This window comes from Plectropomus leopardus, chromosome 10 (assembly GCF_026936395.1).
Source record: "Plectropomus leopardus strain MGB_pleo_1.0 chromosome 10, ASM2693639v1, whole genome shotgun sequence".
In the NCBI taxonomy this organism is placed as follows: Eukaryota; Metazoa; Chordata; class Actinopteri; order Perciformes; family Serranidae; genus Plectropomus; species Plectropomus leopardus.
The window spans coordinates 8,980,419-9,006,521 of NC_142185.1; the positions used below are offsets into that span (position 1 = coordinate 8,980,419).

Sequence of the window (26,103 nt, forward strand, 5' to 3'; positions counted from 1 at the left end):
TTTTTCTGTAATTAGGCCCCTGAACCACAGAAATAGGTTGTATCTAAATTGAAATTGCTTTTGCTCTTCAACAACAACATTATGTTTCTTTATATTCAAAAGCACTCCTAATTGTTATTTAACTGAGCTCAGGTATGTTGGTGTGAAGTGATAATATGGACTCACTGTTTGAGGAGGATTTCTCTGGCATTATCCACCTGTCTGCTGACAATCTGCCGAAACTCAGAGAGCTCCATGGACTCCTCTCTGCTGTGGAACTCCTTCACATCTATCAGACGTAGATCTCTGTAAACAGGTCATCCAGGAGAGTGAGATGATGATGGGAAACATGGATTTACTACGGCAAACGTTCAGTGGGATAATATACCGTATGTATACCACAAACATTAGAAAACTACGGAACATTGTTAAATAATCCATCTAATACCCTTATCTATAACTAAAAGCTTTCCTGTGGTTCTTGAAATAAATCTGTTAATGTCCTTACAGCAACAGTAATTTGGGGAAAAACTGCTTTCTGTAGGTCTGAATTTACACATAATGCAAATATGTTGATTAGTTTCTGTGTAAATATCTTCAGTTTTAGCTGAAAAAGTGCTCAGAACTGCTGTTACAGCATTACCATAATTATATACTAATGGTTACAATATTTCAGGAATAGAGTTTAGGGTAACATTCAATTGTGCATAATAGCCTCTTGTGTTGAGTAATACTAAGCGTATCGTCTTCAAACTACATGGGCTACTACTGTCTACTTTTCAAATGGTGCTCGTCTGACTTTTTAATTAATTAAATTAGTTACAAGTATCATAGAACAAAAGATATCAAAAATATTGAACACTACTTTTTTTCCCCTTTATATCTTTGCCCCACATTTTTTAAGAAAGGCTAATTTGACCAACATTTATCAAACTCAGTACAATTTTTATTAAAGTGAGTAAAATTAAATGAACTCCAGGTGTCGTTTTGATAAAAGTTAAAGACGAATTATAGCACACTTACTTGTGAGAGGCGTGCCAATTGCGCATCACTTGCATCATAGTGGGGTTGAACGAGTGAAGTTTATCTCTCATTCTCTTCCTCGCATGGACAAAGGCTTTGTTCCATGGTTTTGGCACTGCTTCCACTCTGACAATGAAAGATAACAAAAGGACTGTAAGGAATCCCCTTCACACAAAATATATGACTTATAGTTCTAAAGGCTTCCACTGACTGCTTATCGAAACGCCAGTTTTGATCCAAGCAAAACAAGAAATCTCTATGTCGCCTGATTGTGAAAATCTTGTGAAACAGCATAAGTAAAGGAAGGACACTTCAAAAGCTAAAACAATGTCCAACCATAAATCAGTTTCAAATATTGTATAAAAATATTGTAGAAAAATATGATTTTCATGAGGTACGGGGACAAAGAGAAGGTCTGACAATCATCAGCCATGTACAGGGGCTACTGTTTATACGTATATATGGTTACTTAATTTTTCTTAGTTTATCTTACCCATTTTTTCTGTAAATAATAATGTAAAATTGTAGATATTTATTTTGGGGCATGTGAGTATATGCATATATGCTAAATTTATTAGTGTAGGGGTTTAAATTAATAAGGAAGCTGGTTCACTATAAATCAGTGACATATGGAGAAGGGGTGGGATTAAATAGGTTTGTACTTCTCACTCCTTCTTGAATATGCAAACCAAGTCATTTTGTCTTTGACCATTTCTTTTGCTTTATGATCTTGATTATCTGTGAATATTATCTTTTTTTTGTCTGTCTGCTGTATAATCGCTTCTCTATTTCCTTTTTTTACATGATTGAAATAGATCAAATTAAAATTTAAAAAAATAAACACGCAGCATTCTCTGTCATGTCCTGCTGACTTACTCAAGTCTGTGTGGGGGCGGGACTTTAACCTCGTCCTCGTTGTCCTCCTCTGAACCTCTGAATGTATATTTCACTGCAATCACACACAAAAGACATTTAAAAAAACTATATCATATTACCACATTCTTATGCATTACACATTATCCAGTCACTAAATATTTTTTGGGTAACACTGCTAGTTTGTAAAACCTGAAGTATATTAAAATAATTACAGATTGCTGTCTTGACGCTGAGCAGGTAGTCCTCCTTAATCTCATCAACCAGCAGCTCCAGCGGTGCGCTGAGGCTCCTCAGGCGCCGGGGGACCATCCTCTGAATGTTCTTCAGCCAACAGTCCTCCAGAGGAGCCACGCTCTCCAGGTCTATGCCTTTCTGGATGTAGTAGTTATACCTCTGAATAGAGGGATAGAATATTATGGGATATTATTAACATTGACATTTTAAACAAAAAATACCTGACATAATTTTATTTTTTATTTGTTTTTGGTGACAGTGCTGATTACTGGATGATGGCAAAATATCTACATCCATGACCTCATTGAGAGTCAGCTTTGATTTTTATCGAGCATATGATTTTAAGGGTAAATATTCATATCCACTGTTGACCTTTTGAGAACTGAACAAATTAGCTTTATTTTTTCAGAAACACCGAAGGATGGCAATGAGCCATGAGAGAAGAAATTGTCCCAAAACTACCAAGAAATACATGAAAATTAGTATTTAAAGAAAAAATTACATAACAATTTAAAATTAAATTACTTTTTTAAACAAGGAAATTACCTTAAAAAGATGCTTACAATGAATAATAATTCTGTAACATAATTTCAAATGTGTAATTATGATAACTATGAATATATTTTCCCCTTGCTTTTTTGCTTTTTCCCTGGATATTTCTAAAAAAAATATTTTCTAAGTCTACTTATTTCTTTCAATTCTTGGGACATTTCTATTTTTTTGTTTTTGAAGGACATCACATCAATTTGCTCAGGGTTCAGAACTTGTAAGGGCGTCTGTAAGCTGCACAAAAAAGGTGGTGTTGCTCCAGGTTTTAAAGGGTTAGTTATAACACGGGTTTATTGATTTTACGTGAAGACAAAAGACTGCACTGAAAGGGAAAGATACCTAGCAACTGCCACAACTGAGACCGACAAAACTAAACAGTGATTAAATGCTACCATATCAAGTGTCTTGAAAGACTATGTGAAAGTAAGATGTGCACAATGTCTTCAATATGAGCACCCATGAAAAAAGAGGGCCAGTGGTATTATATATGGTATCAAGATTATTTTGCATTTTACCATTTCACGATTATTCTTTGCTGTGGATTTGGAGGGGCCACATGAAGGAGAGTCCTCTTCCTCCTCCTGGCTACAAAGAGTCAAAGAAAAGGCAAAACAGGAGTTACAACAATTGCCACTTTATGATAAACACAATATTTCCACCCCTAAGCAGTGTGATATAACAGCGGTGTAACTGTTTACAGTACAAAGATTTCTTTTGACAAGACAAAATTTAAATGTTATTGTTGAAGTTAGTCATGTGCTTCTAGTGCTTCCAGACCACATGGAGGACACACTGATGTTGAAATGACTAAATACATAAAAGAAATGTCATGATGGATGATTTAATCTTCACAAAAATAGAGTAACTCACCATATGAATTTAACCAGAGTTTCACGGAGATTCTTGCGCTTTTTAATGAGCTGCGTGCGGCTGCTGCTGAAGCGCTTGGAGGTCCCATGGATCCGCACGGCCCTCCTGCTCTGGAGCAGGTTCTGGCCCCTGCCATAACTTGGTCTACTGTCCGCACCATCAAACTCATCTCCTACAACACACACAGGGCAGATAGTTCAAACAGAATTGTAATATAGGCTCCCTTGTAAAAAAAAATGGAAAAAAAATATCAGTATCTCAGAATATGTGATCATGATATGTGATTTGAGTAAGGATAATCTATTTCATCTTTTATCTCATTTAAAGTTGTAAGGTACTGTACTTTATTTATGAGTAGTGGAGAGGCTGGGGAGCAGCTTCATTTGTTTTTATACATCCTGAACCTCCACGCTCTAACAAAGAGTTTTCCATGAACCTCCCCGAGTGACTGGGGAGAAAATGCATGAGCCTCTCTCCACCATAAATAACCATATTTCACAGTTGCGGACTATGATAAATGGTGTGATTTTTTTTTGGTTTGTTTATTTTTTGAAAACATGCCTTTAAAACCCACTTGCTGGTGTTGTTGTTCTGAGAATATTTAAAATAAATACAAAACAGTTTAGTTTTCTTGTGCTGCGTTCAGGCGCCTCTCACAGGCTATTTGAGCCTTTGAGACTTGAGCAAATTGGTTTGATTTCATTTCAGAAAAGGCAACGACCAACTTGGCAAGAAATGTCCAACAAGTTGCAAGAAATTTAGTAAAAGGTGACAAGAAAATTTCCTAATAATTAGCTTTGAAAGAGGAGGGGAGGATTATTGTAAAATTATCCAAAAATATGGGAGAAATGTACAGAAAGTTATGTATGTTATAATAATTTTACATTTGAGATAATGTTACAGAAACTATATAAGAATATATATAAAACGTTTTTTTTATTTTCAGTACTTTTTTCAGGCTTTTTGTTTTTATTATTATTATATCAGTGCTTTTTTGTAACTATTTCACTATTTTTGGCTAATTTTAATTTTTGTCTCATTAAGTTGTATGTTGCCTTCTACCCGTATTTAAAAGAAAATTCAAGCCAATTTGCTTAGGTTTAACAAAAATAATTAATTTAATGTATTTATGACTTAATTGTTTAATTAATTTGACTAAATCAAAAAACATGATCCCTCCCACAATAAACTCACTTCTCTCAGCTGTAGCAGTTCCTTGAGGTCTCTGGAGGAGAGGATACAGAGAAAATGTGGGCTTTGTGTCCATCCACGGCTGTTTTCTGTGGACCTGGACAATGGACAGTGGACAGTTAACTCCTCGGTTGGTGATTTTTTGACACAAATAAGTTGAGAGAGAAAAAAACATGCGACCGAAAAACTTAGAAAATAGTACTGAGTGACATGGATGCGCACGACACCGGGCTTTTTCAGTTTTACTGTCAAGTTTCCACATAAACGGCACAGAAAGTGTTTGCTCGTGTCACGGTCAGTAAAGCGAACGTTAAATAAGCGGAAGTTAATACGGTCGGTTCAAAGTTTTTACGCTAACAAAGCACGTAGTGTTGTCTAAACTTACCTGTGGTGGAATTGGTGGAAAGAAGTCGTGACTATCGGTAAATTCAGCTTTCTTCCTGACGGAACTCATTTTGGTACTTTAGTTATCATAAGCTAACGCTAGCTCTTTCACTTGTGTTGTTGCTAGGGCCGTTGCTAAGGAAGCAAAAGAGTACTCGCGTGAACTCCTCAGCACCAGCAAGAGTTACCGTCAAAGGAATGTTAATATTTGTTAATCAGTAATTAGCACATTCGTAAGCCCCTAATACAGTTTAATTTCTGTATATATTTCAAAAAGCGCAACGTTAAATTTAAGGGTGACTAAACTGTTTCTGTCGTGACTTGAGTACCAGTTTCCCTTAACTAAGGGGCTGTTCTTTATTTATCAGGGGAGGGGGGGTTGCCGGACAATTTTTTTTTTTGGCTTCAACCCTGAAGCTGAAAAAGGCCTTTGTCATGCATGCAGGAGAGCAGAATTTAATGTTTATTTTTACAGGATTTTTGTTTCAGTGACATTTTGTTTTTGATGAAATATCACAATTTTAAGCTTATATTTGATTACGGTTCTTGATAAAAGCCTTGTGTTAAAGGACCCTCATACAATAATTTGTTTTCACAGTTTCTGGCTATGATAAATGATGTAATTGCCATGAGTTTAAACAGAGCCTACCTTTCTAACCCACTTACAGGTTTGGGGGTTATTTTAAATAAATACAAAATACAACCATTTAAAGCTGAATGTCCCTCCCCTAAGCCAAATCATTAACATGACTCCGTCCCAGTACTTAAAAATATATATAATTGAATTGCCTCCCCCATTTTGCAACACCCCCTACCCTATCATAAGTAATGAACAGTCCCTAAACTTGCTGCTCAACTTCAGAAGGAAAAAAAATAACAAAATAAAATAAGTGGAGGGAATTTGTTAAATTTTTGGAGAACATTTTTATTTGGCATTAAAATGTAAGCTGACAACAAATGTTACAGTCATTTACAGTCTCAATTCAAAACAGAGAAAAACAAAAACGCTTCATAAATTTTCCAGCTACTAAATAATTTAAACAGACAACAGATAAACAGCAATATTAGTAAAGTCCAAATTCTTGGCTCAACTTTATATAGTAACAAGTCAACAACATTTTTTTAGCATGGCTACCATAAAATCTATGGAAGACTAGAATGTAAGTCGACAAAATGTAATGTGGTTATGGTGTAAAAATAATTTTTCCACGTCTTGCTGAATTTTTAGCTCTATAAAAATGCTATTTCACTCTGCACGAGAACCACATGGGGACCTAAGGGTACGTAAAGGCATGTTCATCAAGTTGTATAAAAAAGAAATCCTGGAGACAGATGTAATCCACGCAGTTACGATGTGTGAGAGTATTTAAAATATTGAGACTGAAGATATCTTAAATAATGGTAAATCTAAGAGTGGTCAAAAGATGTACCCACTGCTTCAGTAACTAAAGTCAAGGTTTCCTTGAGCAAAGAACTTTATTTCTCATGTGCCTTACTTGGATGCTGTTTTCCCCCAAAGAATCAGCTGCTTCAGTTAAATGGTTTAGCTGTCCACACAAAACCTTTTTGTATTTTGGGTTCTTCCAGGTGCGAATATATATAAAAGTCTGTAACTGTTCTTTAATATGTAATGACTCCCCTTGACTGCTGCAACAAACAAACTTGCGTTTTCATTTATTTCCAACCTGTAAAATATTAAATAAAAACTATCAATATAAATATTTACAAAAAAAAAATACAAAAGGATGATTGGCTTCCATATCAACTGAAAAACCAAACGTATCCAAATTAAAGAAATTACCTTGTTTCATGTTACAAAGATGTCATTTGGAATATAAATGCTTAGCAATAGCATTATTATTCGGGATCATTTGGTTTCTGCTTGTCAAGAAACTATATTTAATTCATCAGAGTAGGCGGTTGGGTGAGGGGACTGGAGTGTGGAATATATATAGATATATATATATATATATATGAAGTGCTGCGTTTGGAAAACCCAACTCTGGTCCACAATGATAAAGAAGACAAAGAAGTGTGCAACTCGTCCAGCATTTATCTGGCTTGCATTTGGCCTTGGCTGTTGAGCTGCTCTGAAAACACAAGTTTTTACAGCTCTACCCTTTAGCTTTATTTCTTCAGCCCCGGCAGTGTGAGCTCAAACCTGAAGAGAAGAGAGAAAATATTCATCGAATTATGTTTGAAGTAAACCAGCTATTTGTTTTCCCACAAACATTTCTATATATTATTACTGACAGAAACATTTATGACAATAGGAAGTATTTCACTTCAGCTCAGAATACTTAAGCTACTGTTTTCTCCAAATCATGGAAAAAGAAAATAAACTGGCCCCCATACCATTCTGTGATGCCTTTGGTTAAATCCAACTGTGATAGATCTATCAAAACCTGTGGAGAGGAGCACAACCAGAATACTCTGTCAGACTGCAAAAGCGTGACATCCATAGCAACCAAGACATTGGTTTTGCAATATACTATATGTATAAAATAAACCTTTACAACATTGAACAATAATGACTTTGTACTTTTGTCTCACCAGCAAAACAACATAAAGCATTTCAAACTTGTGTCAGGAATGAAAAGTCACAGTCTGTCACAGACAGGATTACCCACCATGCCAATGTCCTTTCTCTCCCGTGAGTGGAACATCTTGCCATTTTTTACTGACACATCCAGCTTCCTGGTTTGTGCTTCTTCAAGTGACACATCAAATTCAAACCTGTGATGAAAGAGAAAGAAACAAGTTTCAGTCACTGAACATTGAGCTGTATGTGACATTCAGAGCATTAATATAGCAGCAAATAACTATTGCTATGTCATAATATAGTGAAGTAATGGTGTCCAGCGTGGAGAATGAAGTAACACTCACTGTTTATGTTAAAATCGGATTTTTCTGTTCTTTGTTTGTAGTAGGCTGTCCAGCCACGCATGCATGCTGGTGTATCTGAGTCCCTTTGTGTGTTTACTACTGGCTAGCTAACCGCCAATGTGCACTGTGCCAGTGTGGTGGCACTGATAACAGTGTCCTTGCCCGCACTGGCGAAGCAGCATTATCGTGCAAGTGTAACGTTTATGTTCTTATCCCCCCAGTTAACCATGTCAGCTCTGTCTGCACTGTTGCAATTGTTAGCACTGTTAGCACCATTAGCTACTAACTCCTGGCTCAGCCACCTCCATGTTCAGAACCAAACGCAGGCAATCCCGGCTTAAACTCTGAATCATAGACATGCTCTGAATGTTACTTACAGCATCTTTAAGGAATTACTTAATGTTAATAAGAAGAAATGTTTTTTTCATACAGATGTGTGATGTAGTTTGTATCCAGGAAGCTTACTTGTGATTGAAGACAGGATTGACTGTCCTCTTCTTGACTTGTGTCCTCTTGCGGTGAATCCAGGATTGGTCAGGGAGAAAATACAGGCGGACATAAGAGTCGGTGCCACTCTCACTAAAGCGGAATAAGTTCCTGCAGGAAACAGGTGCACATAGCGGGTTACTGTAGGTGGTGAGCTATATGAAATAATAAGGAAAATCAGCTATTTTTTTCTTTTCTAATGTTGGTTTCAGTGATTTAAACAAAGGAAATACTGACTATATGGGTACTCAACACTAATCCTATTTTGATGATCTGAGGACTGAAAAAAGAAATTATATTAGTTAGTTTTTTTCTTCAGAGCTGTTCTGATACCAGTACCAGCATTACAAATTTATTATATACTGCCTAAAATGCTACTCTGAGTATTTGTGAGTACCACTCTGCATTGATCCCATACCATGTCATTTTGACCCGAGCAATGCCACAAAATAATGACAGCAATAATTTCACGTCTCTTCTGTCCGTCAATGCAGCACAGAGAGAACTCAAAGTGAGATCTTTTTTTTGCCACAGCAGCGTCTTGTGAAGTTTGATTCAGGTGGTGAATAATTGATCAGTAAATCATCAGATTGATGGAGAAGAGGAGCAGCTGCTGCAGAGGCCAGTGAATACAAACTTTTAGACCCAGCGCAATTAACGATTAAGTTTCACCTTGACTGCACCTGGCATTCTGCTGCTCCGTTTGTACCCAGAGTATGCTCTGCATTCTGGGAGTGTGGTGCAATGAATAATGTATAAAATGTTGATTTTTGTTTCCTGAGATCTTAAATGTATGCAAAACTGAGATGAGCAGGTGGTATATTCCTGTTCAATATTGGTGCTGCTAGGTAACTAGTGAGGCTGGATGTTTCCTCTGTACCTGCAGGAGTTAACCAGGACAATGAGTTTGTTCCTCAGGGTGGCATAGCGCAACGTCAGCTGGATCTCTCCAAATGAACCCTGATGTTTCCTGATGGCCCTATAATAATAAAAACAACATTTGTAAATGTCACTTTCATTACCAAACTCTTAAAAAGGTCAAAGGTCAGTGCACTAAAGGTCTGAAAAAGACAAAACCATAGACTCACTCTGGATATGAGGCCCCTTCTGAAACGTCGAAACGTGACGAAGCCATGGAGTTCTCTGACAGCAGGCTGTGGGAGTCATACCGACGCATGTTCGGCGTAGAAGAGGGTGACCGCCAGGTTTCATCTGGGCCATTCTGGTTTTCGGCCAGTCGGGTCGGAGATACGGATTGGGCAGCGGGGACGGTGTTGGGGGATAGTGCAGCAGACGATGCAGCGTTCGGAGTAGCCAAAGAGGCGTTAGCTTCTTGGTTAGTCCGTGCCCTTAGTTGTTTGTCTTCTGGAGGATTCAGGACAATCTTGGGTGGTGGCTTTTCAATAGCAAGAACCTATTGTGGGATTGAGGACATGACTAATGTCAGTGACACAATGTAAAAACATCAATGTAACAGAGCTCACATGCAGGATTTCATGATCTAGTTAGAACATCTGAGTTAAAAAAAAGTACATAGCAGCATTCAGGTCCTTTATTTAAGAAACAGTACTAACACCGTGAAAATACTCAATAATGTTACAAGTAAAGGCCTGAATTAAAATGGTGCTTATTTAAAAGTAACTAAGTATAATCAGGAAGTATAAAAAGCAAAAGTACCCAATGCAGAAAAAAAACAAATAAAAAACAACACATCCAAAATAAAAAATCAAAATTATTATTAAAATAATAGAAAAACATCCCAAACCCCATATTATTAAATATGAATACCTAAGACTTCAGAATTAATTAATTAATAGACAAAAACTCACATACTACCACTTAAAATAATACCCCAAAAAGCTTAAAATAAAAAAATAATAATATTAAACAGAGAAAGCCTGAAATGTTTATCAAAATAGTTGGCAATTAATTTACTGTGAAACAACTGATAGATAAATCAAGTAATTGTTGCATCTGTATTTGTATAAACTGTTTCATTACTTTAATTCCATCTATAACAAACATCATATTTTATGAACTCTTTTTATGCAAAAATCTTAATTTGTTAATTAACCAAAGTGTTCAGATAAATGTAGTGAAGTTAAAAAGTACAATATTTCCCCTTGAAATGTAGAGACGTTGAAGTATAGAGCAGCATGAAAATAAAATACTCAGGTAAAGTATAAGTACCTTGACTTTATACTGAAGTACAGTACTTGAGTAAATTTACTCAGTACACATGAACAATATATTTTTTTTTTAATGATATCCGATACCGATATTGATTTCTTTATTGATCGATATTGATATCTTTCAGTGATATCAATATTGTCTCTTCTGCAGTGGAATTAACATCATAGTATGCATACTGTTATCATGAAGGCCCACCAGCAGATGAAAATAAAATATATTTACACTTTTCAATGTGAGTTATGTTCATTCATTGTGCAAAATAAGAAAAAGCATGCTGGCCCGTTCCTATAGTTTATTTCAAAGGCCAACATCGGCCGATCGCGATGATGTACCGATGTTATCGTGCATCCATATTGTGTACCCACCCTGAGAGTTGCTTTCAGCTTGATCTGGCTGTTTGCTCCGGAGCGCTCGAGCGGGACGCGCTGGTCGAAAGTCATATCAGAGGCTTGGAGGAGGCGACTCAGAGGCAAGTTGAGAACTCCGAGCTGATTCTTTTTCTCATGCTCTTTGACCTGGAGAGCACAAATAAAACTATTAAAGCAGTGAATGGAAAAGGTTTTAGAAGAAGTCCAGTTTTCTAACATTTACTCTTTTTTAAGTCAAGTTAAGGTAATCGTCTTTTGTCAGGGATGAATGCATAAAGTAGACCATCTCAGAGGTCTGATCACTGTTCCGCTACACCACATTCTCTAATATGAAATCAAAACAGAAAAATATGAATTTTGTGTGCAACATAAAATGACAAACCTGAACCACGAGCTGCTGTGTTCTAACACTGTGCACAAAGAAGGTGAAGCCCTCCTCCCATTTCGGGTCTTTATTTGAGAACACAACCTGTGGAAACAGAAGACGGGGACAAGAAATAATTACAGCTGAAAGGGTTTCATTGCAAAGACGTTTAGTGACAATTTCGCAAGGCAGAAGTGTTGATTTGAAACGTCTGACAGTTGCCAGTCTGCCGTCTTGTACAGTGCTAACATACATGAAAACATTAGTTAAGAGATACTGTATTAATTCAACGACTTGAAGGGAAACTGGTGTAGCGCAGTGATAAAGTGTGAGCCGTACCTTGCTTTTCTGGATGTCTTCATCAATGGAAAACTCCACATAGGAGTTTGGAGCAGCAGTTCTCTTTGTGAGCTGGAAACAAAGTAAACCAGTGAGGCGGGAAATGTTTTCATACAACACTGACTCAGGAAACCTCAGGAACAATGAGGAATATATTAATACATTGTGACAGTAAATTAGCATGAAACATTGATCATTTATTGCCATTTTTCTATTGCTGCTAGTCAGTCAGGCAGGATTTACACACGTGTGCTGGGGTTCGCTGATGAGAGCTTGGACTCTGACCTCTGTGGGTCATGTTAAATATGTTACACATTTATATGATGATGCTGAAACTATGTCACATGAAAGATGTGTTAAGCGTGCGCCATGTGACATTTTGGGATAAGTGACCACGTGTAAGGATCAGAGAACCAGTTCTGTAAGACTTACTCTGTGCATTATATTTTTCATCAAACCCATCAAATGCTTTCTGGGTTTCTTCCCAAGAGCTGATTGTTTGCAGGCAAATTCCACCACATTTTTTATAGCAACTGTACTGCTCAGCAAAGTGACAATGATCACAGGCATAGCACCAAATTCTGGGCCTTATGCATAAAGCAGCGAATAGAAATATGTACGAGAAATCTTTGTCTCGTGTGCTGTCGAGGTGATAAATGATACGGGGATTCATACCTGGGTTAGTGGGTGGTGCTCCTGAGAGGTTTTTGCACGGCATTATAACTCTAAATGAGTATTTATTTATTGTAAATTCCATCTGCTCAAATGTGTATCACATTGTGTGTATCATTTCTATACTTTTTACATGGAATGTCTTGTTTTTATTTTATGTTTTAATGTTTTTAGGACTCTTTTATGTATTTTATAGTGAAACTGAAGGCACATGTCCACATAAATTCTTAAATAAGCAGTCTCTGTGCTAAAAAAAATACAAAAACTGATAACTTTTTAAAGTTAAAATAATTAGTATCTTTTTACAGTGTATTATTATGATTACATTTGGTGATTTTTTTCCAGACAACATAGTTACCTGTTATGGTGAAGCAGGTTTTAAATTCTTTTATCAATACATTGTGGCCCCCTCAATATAATCATGGCCTTGCTCCACCATAAATAACCAGATTTTAACGTTTCTGGCTATGACAAAAAGGAGTGATTTAGGAGATTTCTTGAGAAAACATGCATTCCAAACCCATGGATTTGGGGTTCAGAGGGTATTTAAATTAAATACAAATTACAACCATTTGAAGTTGAATGTCCCATCACTACGAAAGTGGATTGCTTCTTTTGTACCATCCTCTCCCGTCTCATAAATAACCAACAGTCCCTATGTTCTGCAAATGAACCAACCAAGCTTAAAAAAGTTTTTTTGTAGTACTCCTCAATTACGTTATGCTATAACCACAATGGAGCTCAAAATAATGACACCTTAAAATGACATGTATATATGTCTGTATTTTCTTTCTTTCTATTGCCCGCTTATTTAATTTCTGCACATATATAGTTTTAGTTTTGGTTTTTTTTGCCTGTTTTTCTATTGTCTTTTGTCCTTTTACTATTTGCATCGTGGGCATGGAGAGAAATACAATTTCAATTCCTGTATGTCTAACAAACATGTCAGAACTGACAATAAAGATGACTTTGACTTTGAATGTAGTGCTCACACATCCCCGTGTTTTCACACACTGACCAGCAGAGGGCATTCAGAGGCAATAGCTGCTGCTGACAGTGGGCGTTAGGTGCAGCAATAGCAGGAGATCCTGTATTGTAAGTGTGATGGATTTGTTTGGCAGCTCTATGTTAAAAGTGTCCTCAAAAAATTCCTGTAATTTGATTTCAGTTGCCTTCATTTTGAGTGGGTCAAATGTTTGGCACAGAAACTGCAAAGCAATCATTTATTGATTCGTCCCACTCAGAAATCTCACTATCCTAAAATCTATCAGCATATATTTACAGTAGATCCAGTAAACGTTTCATCTGGGAATCTCACCCTGAACAACCCTCTGAGTGAAGGCAGAGATGTATCAACAGACACCAGCTGGTTGTAACACACCCACAAAAAATGACAGGCATGCACCAAGCAAACGGGAAATACCAGCTACGCACAGGGACAAATACACCCGCAGCGCTATCAGAAAACATCTGATCTGAATGAGGCTTTTGTCTGACATCGACACATGAAATGACTGTCAAACAGTAATGCAGTGAGGAGAAGCTACATTACTGCCTGGTTTAACACTAAAAGAATAAACATGGGCTTTTAAGAGGCAGTCAAGAAACTTAAAATTTTCATGTCAGGTTTCCATGAGCTGTCTGACAACCCCTTACACATTAGGCCTAAAGCATTCCTATGCAGTCTATACAAAAGCTGTGTGATTACAAAAAACTGACTTAAATGAAGATGGTGTGTGTGTGTTTGAGATGTATGAAAATACTTGTGTCTCTCGTTCACACCTTATAGGGAACGTCCAGTGATTAAACGTTTGTACAAACTGGTTATGTTGGAAAAGGGGTTGGGCCTCTGCATACCACACAGCCATGGATTAATCACTCTCATATGTCAAATCAAGTACAATATAACAAAATTTTAGCTACGCCATGCCAATGATTAAGCTGGTGCTCGAGAATAAATTAAGCTGGTGTTCCAGAATAAAAATATAAACATGGGCTTATATATATATATATATATATATATATATATATATATATATATATATATATATATATATTCTTTCTAGACGGTTTGAGTTTGCACCTTGTAATTTTACGTTACTGTTTTTTAACCTTGTTTTTTTAATCATACTTGGCACTTTGTTTTTTATTATCTAATATTTTAATATTTTTATATTTGTAATTATTTTTTTTACTATTGTATTGCTATTTTGCTGCTTATCTGTACCTTATACTGTAGCTGCTGTAACACTGTGAATTTCCCCACTGTGGGACTAATAAAGGATTATCTTATCTTATCTTATGAGAACCACAAAACACACAAGTAGGTTTGAAAAGCACATTTTCTTTAAAAAATCTCCAAAATCATACCATTTATCATATCCAAACACTGTGAAATATGGTTATCTATGGTGGAGGGAGGGTCACGCTTTTTCTCTCAATCATTCTGGGAGGCTCAAGGAAAAATATTTGTAGCTCCGGGTCATGACATAAAAAAACAAAATTGCATCACAGCCACCCCACTACTCTGATTAATACAGTGCAGTCCCTCATTAGGAAGAACAACTAACATACAGCACACAGACTATATGACTAAAATAAACCATTCAAACTACAACAAAGTTGGTCTAGGGTTGCTAAGGCCAATCTAGCTCCTTCTTTTAGCAACTACTGAAGAGTGAGGGCATCTTACCCGAGCTTCCTTCGAGTGCTTCCCATGTTTGTGGTGCTCACCGATCTCCTTGCGGTCTTTCTGGAGACAGACACAAGTTTGCACATCAGCACATTTGTCCATGCATGTTTCATCATCTGCTCTTAACAACAACGGTCCCCATTACGGGCCACTTACTGGCAGGTTTGAGGCGTTGTCCAGATACACAGAGAGCATAGCACAAGCAAGGCCGTCCGAAGACTGAAAGAGAGCGATGGAAAAGAGCAGTAGATGACTTACAAAACTAACTGCCGAGCCAAAAACTCAAGTTACACAGAGGGGCGACCAACAGTTATGATATATGATAACACTGAATATAAATGTTAAGTAACACTGAGCCTACCTCTCTCAGCAGGCTGGGGTCGGTCTGAAGTGAAAACCACTGGAGCTTGAGATGAACTTCTCCACTCTGGACCGCTTCCAGAGGAAACCACTGCAACAGCAAGAAAGAGTCATTCATCAACCACACATCCATACAAAGACTGTATTTAAATAGAGAAGTTAGGAAAATAGTTTAAATACATTATTTAAACTTTTTTACCCCCATTCTTATAACTCCTGCTGCTGCACATTCACAAGATATTTCACAAAGAATTAAAACAGTGGGAAACAGTAGACTGTAATGTCCTGTATTGCTGACAATCAGTTTGTGAGTGCAAGTTTTTTTCTTATTTCTGAGAAAATACGGTAGTTTAGGCACAAAATTGCAATTATTTTTATACTGTTATTTCATTATCAAAACTGCTTTTAGTGTGTGAATAATGTGTGTATTTTTATGTTGTGTGTATTTGCGTGTACTCCACTTTAAGATCTTTAATGACTTATGTAAAGTGCCTGAGAACTGTGAAAAGCATTCTAGGAATAAAATGTAATATTAATATTAATATCACAAGTGCATTATTTCAATATAAAGATAACAATGCTCAGTCTCTTGTGATAACACATAATTTACCTCGACTCTCCACAGGACAAAAGGCGGATTTCTCATGATAACGACAATTTATCACAAGAAAATAACTTGATTTCTCAAGGATGAAGATGATTATGAATAGATAAAAAATACGTGTCTGGGCTTCTTAAATATTGAGCTGCTAGGAAAGTTATTTGTGATAGGAAAACTCTCTGCTCTTTCTGCCTCTGTTAGACTCTGAGGTACAGTCTGATGCACCGATTAATAACAGGCAGGCAGATTTTTTTATTTCCAGAATATATCAGTTGCTACATTTGTCAAGAGCCATCTATACACACTGGCATGGTAACCCTGATCTGTAATAAACATAGGTAATAAGAGGAAAATGATGTTTTGCTTTATATTGATCATGGCTTAATTACGTCATTATCTTGAGATAATTAAATAGTACATTTGTAATCTCAAAATAAAAAATTATTGCAAGCAGAGCTGTTTTTGGCTTCCATACAAATGGCTTTGTTAAGTGTATCCACAATGTAAAATATACACTCACCTTATCCATTTCTACTTCCTTCTTCACTTCTCCAAAATCAAGGTTAAACCTAGGGTGATAATAAAAAAATAAAAAAATGATGGTGAGTGGCTTAACATTTATGATAAAAATATTTTCAGCACCGATACCACATATAGGCTACTCATATTTCTCCCTATCACTCTCTAAAAACATATTTGTTAAAACCACTGTACTGCATATTTTCAATACAGTAACCATGTTTAGTTATAGAATACCTTACATATTTGACAAACTACGTATGTAGTAAAATGAATGTAATACTCAAACAGCGTCAGCCCCACATGTTGGATAGTTTCTTACGTTCCAAGTTGGTCATCTTTGTCTGTGTCCTCGTCAAATACTTCCACCTCCAGCTCTTGCCCCGGGGCTTCATGGACGACAAACTGCACACAGATGAAGGAAAGATGGATACTATAAAATGTATTTAAGACGAGAAAGTCGATGTTTACATCCATGCCCAAGTTTATCATATGTAATTACATTTCTACAATATCTAAAGAAAACCTTCTGCAGATTACACACATAGAAGGGAACCTTGAGAGTGAGCATTACACCCAAAAGAGTAAGTAACACTGAAATAAAGATTTTCACATATCCTTAAATCACGACTGATATTTTGCATTTTGCCAATTATCCAATTTGTTTTAATGAAAGCCGATAAAATTTATTAATGAAAAAGTGTGAGTATTACACTTAACCAATACCAGGGAGGGCAGTTGCAAAACATGCAAAGAAAGTGTTAGCATGGGAGGAATCTCAGAGAGCTATTTTTATTCATTCATTTTTTATTCAAATTTTCATTGAACTCTATAAAAAGTTGCAGGAAACTTGCTGTATGTGATGTTGAAAGTTTCAGTTTTGATTAAACATTAGCTAAGGGCATTGAAACTAAGTTTTGTGCTGGAGTTTGTTATATTCCAAAATTCTATTTTCATTGTATATTAAATGCATATCAGTTCCAAATATCGGGTCTCATTAAGTACTAATAATTGATATTGGCCCTGAAAAAACAATATTGGTTGACCCCTAGTTGCAAACAGTGATTTTAGTAACTTTTTAATGCAACTTGTGACAAAGTTTGTGTCTTAAGCTTTGTTTTTCACAAACAAGACAATAAGTGATGGGATTTTATCAGGAAAACAGTAAAGATCAATCATGTTCATGTATTTCTCAGCTTATCTAGGGGTTATATGAAGAAGTTATACATGTCCCTGATTTTTTTACCTCATACACTTCATTCCATCTGGGATGCAAATTCTCTTTGATGGTCTTGCTTTTAAAATGTCGGTTGCCCACTCTGAGTGTTGCATAGGGGTCAGATTTTCCTTTCACAATACCCATCATGTACGTGTCCTTCGCCATCAGGTCTCTGGCTTCCAGCAAGTGGACCCTCACCACACCCTAAGGAACAGACAAGGAGAGATTCAAGCAAAAATACTGTCCCACATGACAGAAAAAGAGATGTAGTCTTCACCTGTATAAAACTAGAACTATCACTTTGTCATTTTACACTATTAGATACCTTTTGCAAACATTTAAACCTCAAAAAAATGAGAAAATTAGTTTAACTTTATTTTTCTTTTTTTTCCAAAAATGCATGATTTGAAACTTGGCAAGAAATGTCCCACACACTGCAAAAAAAATATGTAAAATATGACAAGGAAATGACATGAAAATTGGTGGAGGGTGGGGTTTTTTAGATATTATATTTTTAAATTTTGTTAAAGGGAAAAAAAAGAACATAGTGTCTTTTTTTTCCTTAGGTCATTTTCTGTTTTGTTTTTTTTTTTTAAATGTTTTTTCATGTTTTCACTTTTTACAAATTTTTTGTGCCATTTCTTAATACGCTTTTTGTCGTCTTTTTCTTTGTTTGCTTTTTTTTCATTGTTTGTTTGTTTTTCTAAATATTTTTTTTCTTATTTTTAGGTAATTTTCCTCTAACTTTTTACTCATTTCTTGCTAATTTTTTTGGGTTACTTGTCGCCTTTCCTCATGTTTCTGAAAGAGATTACGCCAATTTGCTCAGGTTCCAAAGGGTTAAAAAAGTCCTTCAGTGTTTTGGACATGTTCATCAGAATGAGGCAGACGTGAGGTCACAGTAAGCTTGACTTTCAACTTCCAAAATCTAATCAGTTAATCCTTGAGTCCAAGTGGACATTTGTGCCAAATTTGGAGAAATCCTCTTGAGGCGTTCTTGAGATATCTCATTCACAAAAATGGGACGGATGGACAGACAACCCAAAACATAATGTAAAAAGAGAAACCTACAAGTGTCAAAAAAACACCAACATTTTTAAAAGTTTCTATTTTGCTAGGGGGCTTTTAGACTAAATTTAGTATTTTATTGTGTAAAATGGAATGTGTATCTTACATACTCGAGGTAGCGGGAACCTCATCTGGTCCACTTTGACCTGGTCTATGAGGGGCACACACATGCGATTAGGCAACACCATGAGTGAGGCAATGATGTCCATGATGGTCCCCTCAGACAGCGAGCTGGAAGGTGACAGACGAGATGAGAGAGCTTTATAAAACACTATACAGCTAAATGTTGGGGCGGCCATCGAGACTCCAACAAGAGAGGATTGGGCATTATAGCAGTCGGGGAGTTTTCTGAGGAGTCTGACCTGAAGGCAGGGCTGTCCAAAAGGTTGGTCATTCCAGTCCAGTTTATCTCAAGGGTCTGGAAAGGATTATTTAGAGTTTTAAATTTGTCTCATAACAAAGTTTTGTTAAAGAAAATGAGGCCATAAAAATATCACTCACAGGGCGGCGAATGAAAAAAAAGGTGACTCCTCCCACCAGTGGCGCTTGACCAATGAGAGGCTCCAAAATCACCCTCATCATCCCGCCGAGCTGGAGGATTCAGAACAGTTTTTACAAGACTGGTAAACACATACGATAATAAATATAATGCAGAAAATACAGAAACATGAGATGCTCACTTTAAGTCCTTTGACACCAGCTGTGATAGGCGCCTGCACCTCAGCGTCGATGTCCACATCGCCTTCATAACTGCAAGGTGAACAGTGCTGGTGAGGGAACGCAACACGCACACCCACATGGCTCTTGTTTAGAGCCTAGCATGTTTAGCTACGAAATGACCAAACAGAAGCAGTTCTGATGTGAGAAATGTGTCAGACCGACCTTATATTCATGTCCAGAATGACCTCCCTGTGATCCACTTCATGTGTGTAAGCTTTCATGCCAGTGATCCTGGGAGGCTGGAAATAAAGAAAACATATTAAAGGAAAGTCATAAGCTATCTTTAAAGGACTACTTCAACCCCAAAATGAGGAAATACAGTGCTGTGCTCTGTGTTATGTTAAATTTGTAAAGGATACTTTTTTCTTGCATGTCTCCACAGTGAATGAAAAATTCAAAAATGGAGAAAATTCAAGACATGATTTCATAGGGGCCCCGTGTTCAACAACAGCAAAACTATATCATAACATCCATTTACAAACTGTTACACAACTCGTGGCATAATCCAAGTCTCATTTATCCAGTGTTGTGCTCAGTTTTTCCTAAACGCACATTTTTTAATGAAGATCTGAATGATAAGTGAAATGTTCACTGCAACGACAGACTTCATTGACAAAAACAGTAATTTTACCTCCCTGAACATGAGCTGCTGGTCTACCACTGCCTCGATCTATAGCTTCCAAACTGATCCTTTAAGTCACAAAATTACAGAAACTAAATAACCGATTGAGGCAGCAGTAGACTAGCAGCTCCAGTGTTCAGAGACGTAAAATTACTGTTTTTGAACAAGCAAGGTTGAGGGCACTCGCATCAAGGTCGGGATCAAAAAATCAAACTAAGGCAAGATTCAAACAGAAGATCTGCACAGTGTATTAAAAGCTCCCAGTTATTTAATCTAACAGAGATCTTCATCATCTGAAAATGCCTGACGGGGATCACTGTCAGAGCAAAACGTCACGCTGGAAATGGCCGTATGTTTGTAAAAGTACTAAGCATACAACTGGATAAATGAGACTTGGATCACACTGCACGAGTTGTGTGAGAGTTTGTAAAGTGATGTTTTAAATGTGGACCCCTATGAACTCTATTAGTCAAGAATTTTCTCCAGTTTTGGGAGAAAAGCAAAGTTTTCATCATGAATTCAGGATTACATGAGGTGAGTAACTGATATTTAAATGCTCATTTTGGGGGGGTGAAGTATTTAATGAGACACTGCGCTCTCAGTTTATCATTCATGTGTGAGGACATTTCTGCCTACAGAAAATCACAGGGGTGTGCTTTGCTTTATAAAACATGTCGTCAGTAAAAGATTTGGTCCCTGTTTGACTGAACATAGCAATGCATTTAAATGGCTTTCATCATGCATCAAGTGTCAAAAGCGGACAAATGCAAACTCACCACGTGTCCAAAGTGGACCTTGGTGAAAGTGAACATTTTGAGCGCGGGGCTGGAGAGCCTGACAGACGGCTGGATGTTTTCCTTTAGGAGTTTCTCCATGTACATCCCAAAGAAAGGCCAGGCCTGCTCCAACACCTGAACATGCAAAGCAAAACAGAGCGTGTGAAAACGCCTTGATTCAACACCTTAATCAAACAACACGTGTTATTTTGCTTGCACTTTGAAATACAGGTAATACTTGAAGGCAATATGCATAAAACAGCAGCATTTCTTTTTTAAAAATCGTACCGATGGAAGAAGTTTTAGTTTGTAGGAAAATGAAATGATACAGTTGAAAATTGGTGCATTCTATGTGTTGCTTTCAGTTCATTTATCTCAGAGTCCATATGTCAAAGCATAGCACTGATGAGTTCAGCCTCTGTCCAGCCCTGCTTTTAAATTGAGCCCTTTTGACCTCTACCATAAAGACACACAGTTATGGATGGGAAGTATGCTGTTGAGCCTTTAAAGAGGAGTCAAAAATCAAAAGCACCAGCTCAGTTTAGCAAGTTGGGGTCTCTTCAACCCTAAAAGAGATGCTTAGCGTCATCCCATAAAACTATAACACCCAAAGAAGAAAACTTTATCTTGATACTGTACCTTGTTAACCCAGTCAACTTTCTCAACATCAGAAAAGTGGACCTACGAATAAAAAAAGATTTTGAAGTCAGACGTGGGTCTGTCAGTATTTATCTAACGCAAACAACATGGCAGCATGCACAATGGTGGTGATGGAAGATAAAATCGTGTCAGTAATTATTAATTATCCATCATGCAATTTCTGAGATAGATTAGTGGTGAAATTTGTCATCATGAAATCAGTCAAAAAAAAATAATCAAAAATCAATGCAAGACCGGCAAATTCAGTTCAAACAATTCTGCACATTTTCTGGAAAATTTAAAAAGTTAAAACTTCAAATTTAATTTTTTTTTAAAAAATTACAGCATTCCTTAGTTTTACAAAAAAATGGACACGGAAAAATAAAGTCACAGCAGTATTTGTGATTTAAGGCTTACCAAAGTTTCTTTGCCGCATGGAAACTGTGGACTGTAACAGAGGTTTGGAATCATGCTCTAATAAAGCTCATCTGTCTAAATATCTACCCAAAGTATCATCAGTAAGCTCTGCTTAACCCTTTAAAAACCTGAGCAAACTGGTTTGAATTCTTTAAAAGACACGGAGATAAGTTAATGAGCAACAAAAGAAGAAATTACCAGAATATTTGCAGAAATTTTGGGAAAAGTTTGAGAAAATAACCTGAAAATATGTAAAATAAATTTAAAAATTAATCATAATCATAACACCAATAAGAGAAAAAAAAGAAAATGACCTGGGAAAAGTTCTTCAAAAATATATAATTGTGTAACATAATTTTAAATATGTAATTATGGTCATTATAAATACTTTTTTTCCCTAGACATTTTACCCTAGGTTGTTTAAAATAATTCACAAATTCTATTGATTTCTTGCAATTTGCATAACAATTCTTACAAAGTAAAGGCTTACCCGTAACTCAAGGTACATTTTTAAGACCTACAGAAGGGGTAAAATAAGATCTATTCATATAACAGTTTAACTTTGGGAGAAAATCAAAAATCCACATATTTTCTAATGGAATTCTACATGTATGAAACAAGAGTTTTAGTGTTTAAACCATAGAAAGTATGTCATAATCATTTCTCCGTCACAAAAACAGAGAGTGAGCTGCAAGAAGTGAAGCGTAACCTGATCTGCTGTGTATATGACATTCCTCTGACATTAGAAGAACCCCTCTCACTGTCTCTCCTGTCCCAGTTCCCATGAGTCACTGTGCGAGTGGGTGTGGTGTAACCAAATGCAGAGAAACAAAACCTCATGTGAAAGAGCAGCACGTTTGGCTGGCGTAACCCAGTTCTGAGCGCTGGGAGGTTCAGCCCCAGTCTGGCATGTCATGCAAATACAGTGTCGTGTTGTCAGGGAAACAGAGAGCGTGACATGTCCTACAGTATGGGTTTCGTTTAATGATGTTTAACACAATGTTGCTACCGCTGCACACTAAGTGTTACCTTACTTGACCTGCAAAAAGCTGACAAAATCAGTGACTCCACAAACAGCAAAAACAGGTCCGACAATAAGTTTGGACAGTTTTTTTCAGTGACTGGAATGCTGCCGAGTTGACTAAATGTTGACACCTACAGCAAAAAGTAAAGCTTCTCAGTGACAAACAGCAGAAATCTGTCATTTTACTTTATCGCATATTAGCAAAATACCTCTGGTGGATATGGCTAAGTACATTTACTCAGGTATTGTAATCAGTGCAAATCTGAAGTACTTCTACTTTACTCAAGTATTTTCTTTTCATGTCACTTTCTATTTTATTTACTAGTTACCCTTAATCATTGTGATTTCTACAAAAAAATAGTTTGTAAAATATGCTTTGTTATAAATTACACTTTTTTACAGTTTTCACAAGTACAACTGATTTGAGTCAGTTTATTAATCAATTAATTAATTGAAGATTAACTGGCGGCTATTTTGACAATGGTTAAAGTCATTTTTCATATCCAAACATTACACAGTTCCAGCTTCATAAATGTGACATTTTGCTGCTTTTCCTTTTAATGACCTTAATAACTTTTTAACAGTTTTAACATTAGACTGATAGTTGTGCAAAATAAACACTGTCAAGGTATTTCTCACTATTTTCACTATTTTAACAAACAAAATTATAAATGTAATGGAGCAAATAATTATCAGATAAGTCTATCATGAAAATAGTCATTAGTTGCAGTAGTTGCAATAGTTCAAATGATCAAATGATCTCCACCTCAACCAACTACAACAGCAAAATCCTGCCTTTACATTAAGGGAGAACACTACCTAAATTAACAACTCCAATACGTTATTATCATGGCCGAGAAAAAACACGAGCTCCTCTTTCTCAGATCCAGAGAAGACAGTTTCAAACTTTCAAACAAGGTCATCAAGTGTAAAGTCTGGAGCTGCTTTATAGTCAGTGAATGGGATTGTGTTTGGGTTTTTTTCATACCAAAATTAGTTTGATTCAGTTGTAATGCTCTGAGTTGTGAAACAAAAAATGTACCCAAATACACAAACTTAATTAATTCTGTTAGCCGATCACAATGTACCACATCATCTAAAGTGGACTGTATTAGATCCACGCCCCCTTTTATTCACAGTCCTGAGGCCAGGAGGAAGCAAAGGGTGCATTTTCATCTATAATTCACATTGCTGAAGCACACAATTTATGAAATATTATTAATTACTCATACATGTAAAAAAAATCATATGCAATATTTGACGCTTTTACTCAGGATTTAAATACATAAAAACCCATCCATTTGAGTGAAAGGGATCTCTGAATGTCACTGGAAAATTACTATGGAAATTCTTTTTAAATAGGGAAATACTTGTCTGACTCGATTTTCTAATGATGCAATCTGCTAGTAATGCATCTTTCTTAATTATGTACAATTATATTCATCTATGGAGGCTTTCAACATATTGTATTCAGGAGATTCTTCAAAAATATAAAAATATAAAAATAATGAGGATATTTTAAGTACTTATGACACATATGATATATGAAATATATCTGCAATGCGATTTAAGGCATCACTTTGTTCATTGATACAAATTAAACCATTCATGAAGGAAAAAAATGGTGAAAAAAAGGTCTGTTCAAACCATTTATTGTCATATTTACAAGGCAATTGTTAGGTTTCTGTGTTGAGACCGTCCGTCGAAAGTTGAAAGAACTGAAGAACTTTGAAAGAAAAAAATACTAATAATCATTATTATTTATGAGTGCATTTAGAGTAAAAAAAATCCATCATAACATTTTTGTGAGTGTGCCTGAATATAATTGGGCTAAGTACATTTTCCTGTTAATGCAGGACGTCAGCTTGCTACATGGTATTTTCACAGTGTGGCAGCTTAACTTTAATTCAGGTAAAGTATTTGAATAAATCCTCCATCACAGCACAATACATACCCATGATGCCATCTGTAAGGCGCCCTCCAGCTCCTTATTGACCACATATGTCTCATTGTCCACGAAATCAATGGCGGTTCCGATCCGGGCGTCTTTCCACTGGCGGTTCTTCTTCCACCAGGTGACCATCACCATGCACAGCAGCACCCAGCTGACACTGAGGCCCAGGTATCCTGTCAGGTACACGGGGTACAGCACGACCATGGCTCTGCCGAAGTACGCGAGGAACTCCATGAGGACGCGGTTGACAGCGGCGGAGTTCAGATTGTCTGAGCTGCCGCTGCTCGACAGGCTCTCCCCGAGCCCCGCGCCCTCCCTCGGATACATCTGTCCGGCGGATGCCATGGGGTCGGACTCCCGCTGGAAACCTGCTTCCTGAAGTCCGGAACACTTGTTTTCGCTCCCTTTCTGAACAAGTTTGATGTTTTGCGTATTTCGGTTCACTTTAACATGGCTTTCTGAAGGAAAACAACCCAGGGGAGTTAAGCTAAATGACAACTCCGAGGTGCAGGGCTAAAGTGAACAGTGACAGTCCTAAAACTTCCGCGTTTGAAACTTTGAAAACGCAGGTAGCCTAGGCACACCTGCACCCATGGGTGGGGAATGCAAGCTACAGAAAAGAATTCCACCCCAAAAATACATTCGAAAAAGCAGCTGTGTAATATTGGAGCCTTTTTGGTGTTGTTGCTATTTGCAGTTTTTTTAAAGTCCCATATATATATATATATATATATATATATATATATATATATATATATATATATATATATATATATATATATATATATATATATATATATATATATATATTTCAAATAATTTTCAGGTTTATAGCCTACTTCTATTTTGTGTTCCTGCTTAAATGTGTTTATATGCTTTAAAGTTCATAAAACGCCTTATTTTCCACGTACTGTCTTCCTGAATATACCTGTATTCACACTGTCTGAAACACTATTTATCAAGGTAAAAGATAGATTTAAGTTAAAATTTGTCCTTAAATCCTGCTACATCTTTTGACCAAGATAGGTTCTCAGCAATTTTCAGCATTTTCACGTGAACTGCAAAACATTCCAACAGG

At 36.6% G+C, this 26,103-nt stretch overlaps 2 protein-coding genes across 2 annotated transcripts in view; both read right to left on the reverse strand.

Annotated features, from left to right (window-relative positions):
- dnah7 (dynein, axonemal, heavy chain 7) overlaps positions 1-5,241 on the reverse strand; it is a 136,795-nt gene extending 131,554 nt beyond the window's left edge. Inside the window, exons 1-8 of the mRNA XM_088083000.1 lie at positions 5,108-5,241; positions 4,726-4,819; positions 3,532-3,703; positions 3,177-3,246; positions 2,091-2,271; positions 1,879-1,951; positions 1,003-1,128; positions 166-285 (exon numbers count right to left, since the gene is read on the reverse strand). Coding sequence (XP_087939126.1) covers positions 166-285; positions 1,003-1,128; positions 1,879-1,951; positions 2,091-2,271; positions 3,177-3,246; positions 3,532-3,703; positions 4,726-4,819; positions 5,108-5,176 — 905 coding nt within the window. The 5' untranslated portion in view covers positions 5,177-5,241. The remainder of the gene's footprint in view (positions 1-165; positions 286-1,002; positions 1,129-1,878; positions 1,952-2,090; positions 2,272-3,176; positions 3,247-3,531; positions 3,704-4,725; positions 4,820-5,107) is intronic.
- A 765-nt stretch (positions 5,242-6,006) lies between these two features.
- esyt3 (extended synaptotagmin-like protein 3) lies at positions 6,007-25,718 on the reverse strand. The gene is made up of 23 exons (XM_042495245.2): positions 25,026-25,718; positions 21,631-21,672; positions 20,992-21,126; positions 19,756-19,832; positions 19,554-19,623; positions 19,375-19,464; positions 19,236-19,291; positions 18,984-19,104; positions 17,833-18,009; positions 16,909-16,991; positions 16,588-16,636; positions 15,468-15,557; positions 15,263-15,325; positions 15,107-15,166; positions 11,743-11,814; positions 11,422-11,508; positions 11,037-11,186; positions 9,567-9,892; positions 9,359-9,457; positions 8,458-8,589; positions 7,737-7,842; positions 7,462-7,511; positions 6,007-7,267 (listed from the first exon to the last, which is right to left on the reverse strand). Exons 1-23 carry the CDS (start codon positions 25,368-25,370, stop codon positions 7,234-7,236), a joined length of 2,514 nt encoding a protein of 837 aa, XP_042351179.2. The 5' UTR covers positions 25,371-25,718; the 3' UTR covers positions 6,007-7,233.
- Between the last annotated feature and the right edge of the window lie 385 nt (positions 25,719-26,103).

What these genes read in the sequence shown, in the direction of transcription:
- esyt3 (XM_042495245.2), bottom strand. Translation starts at nt 25,370, where the DNA reads ATGGCATCCGCCGGACAGATGTATCCGAGGGAGGGCGCGGGGCTCGGG. An exon ending in ACCCCAGCCTGCTGAGAGAG is followed by an intron (nt 15,326 to 15,467) that starts GTAGGCTCAGTG and finishes GCTCTCTTTCAG; the next exon opens with TCTTCGGACGGCCTTGCTTG. An exon ending in CACAGCAGCTCGTGGTTCAG is followed by an intron (nt 11,187 to 11,421) that starts GTTTGTCATTTT and finishes TGTGCTCTCCAG; the next exon opens with GTCAAAGAGCATGAGAAAAA.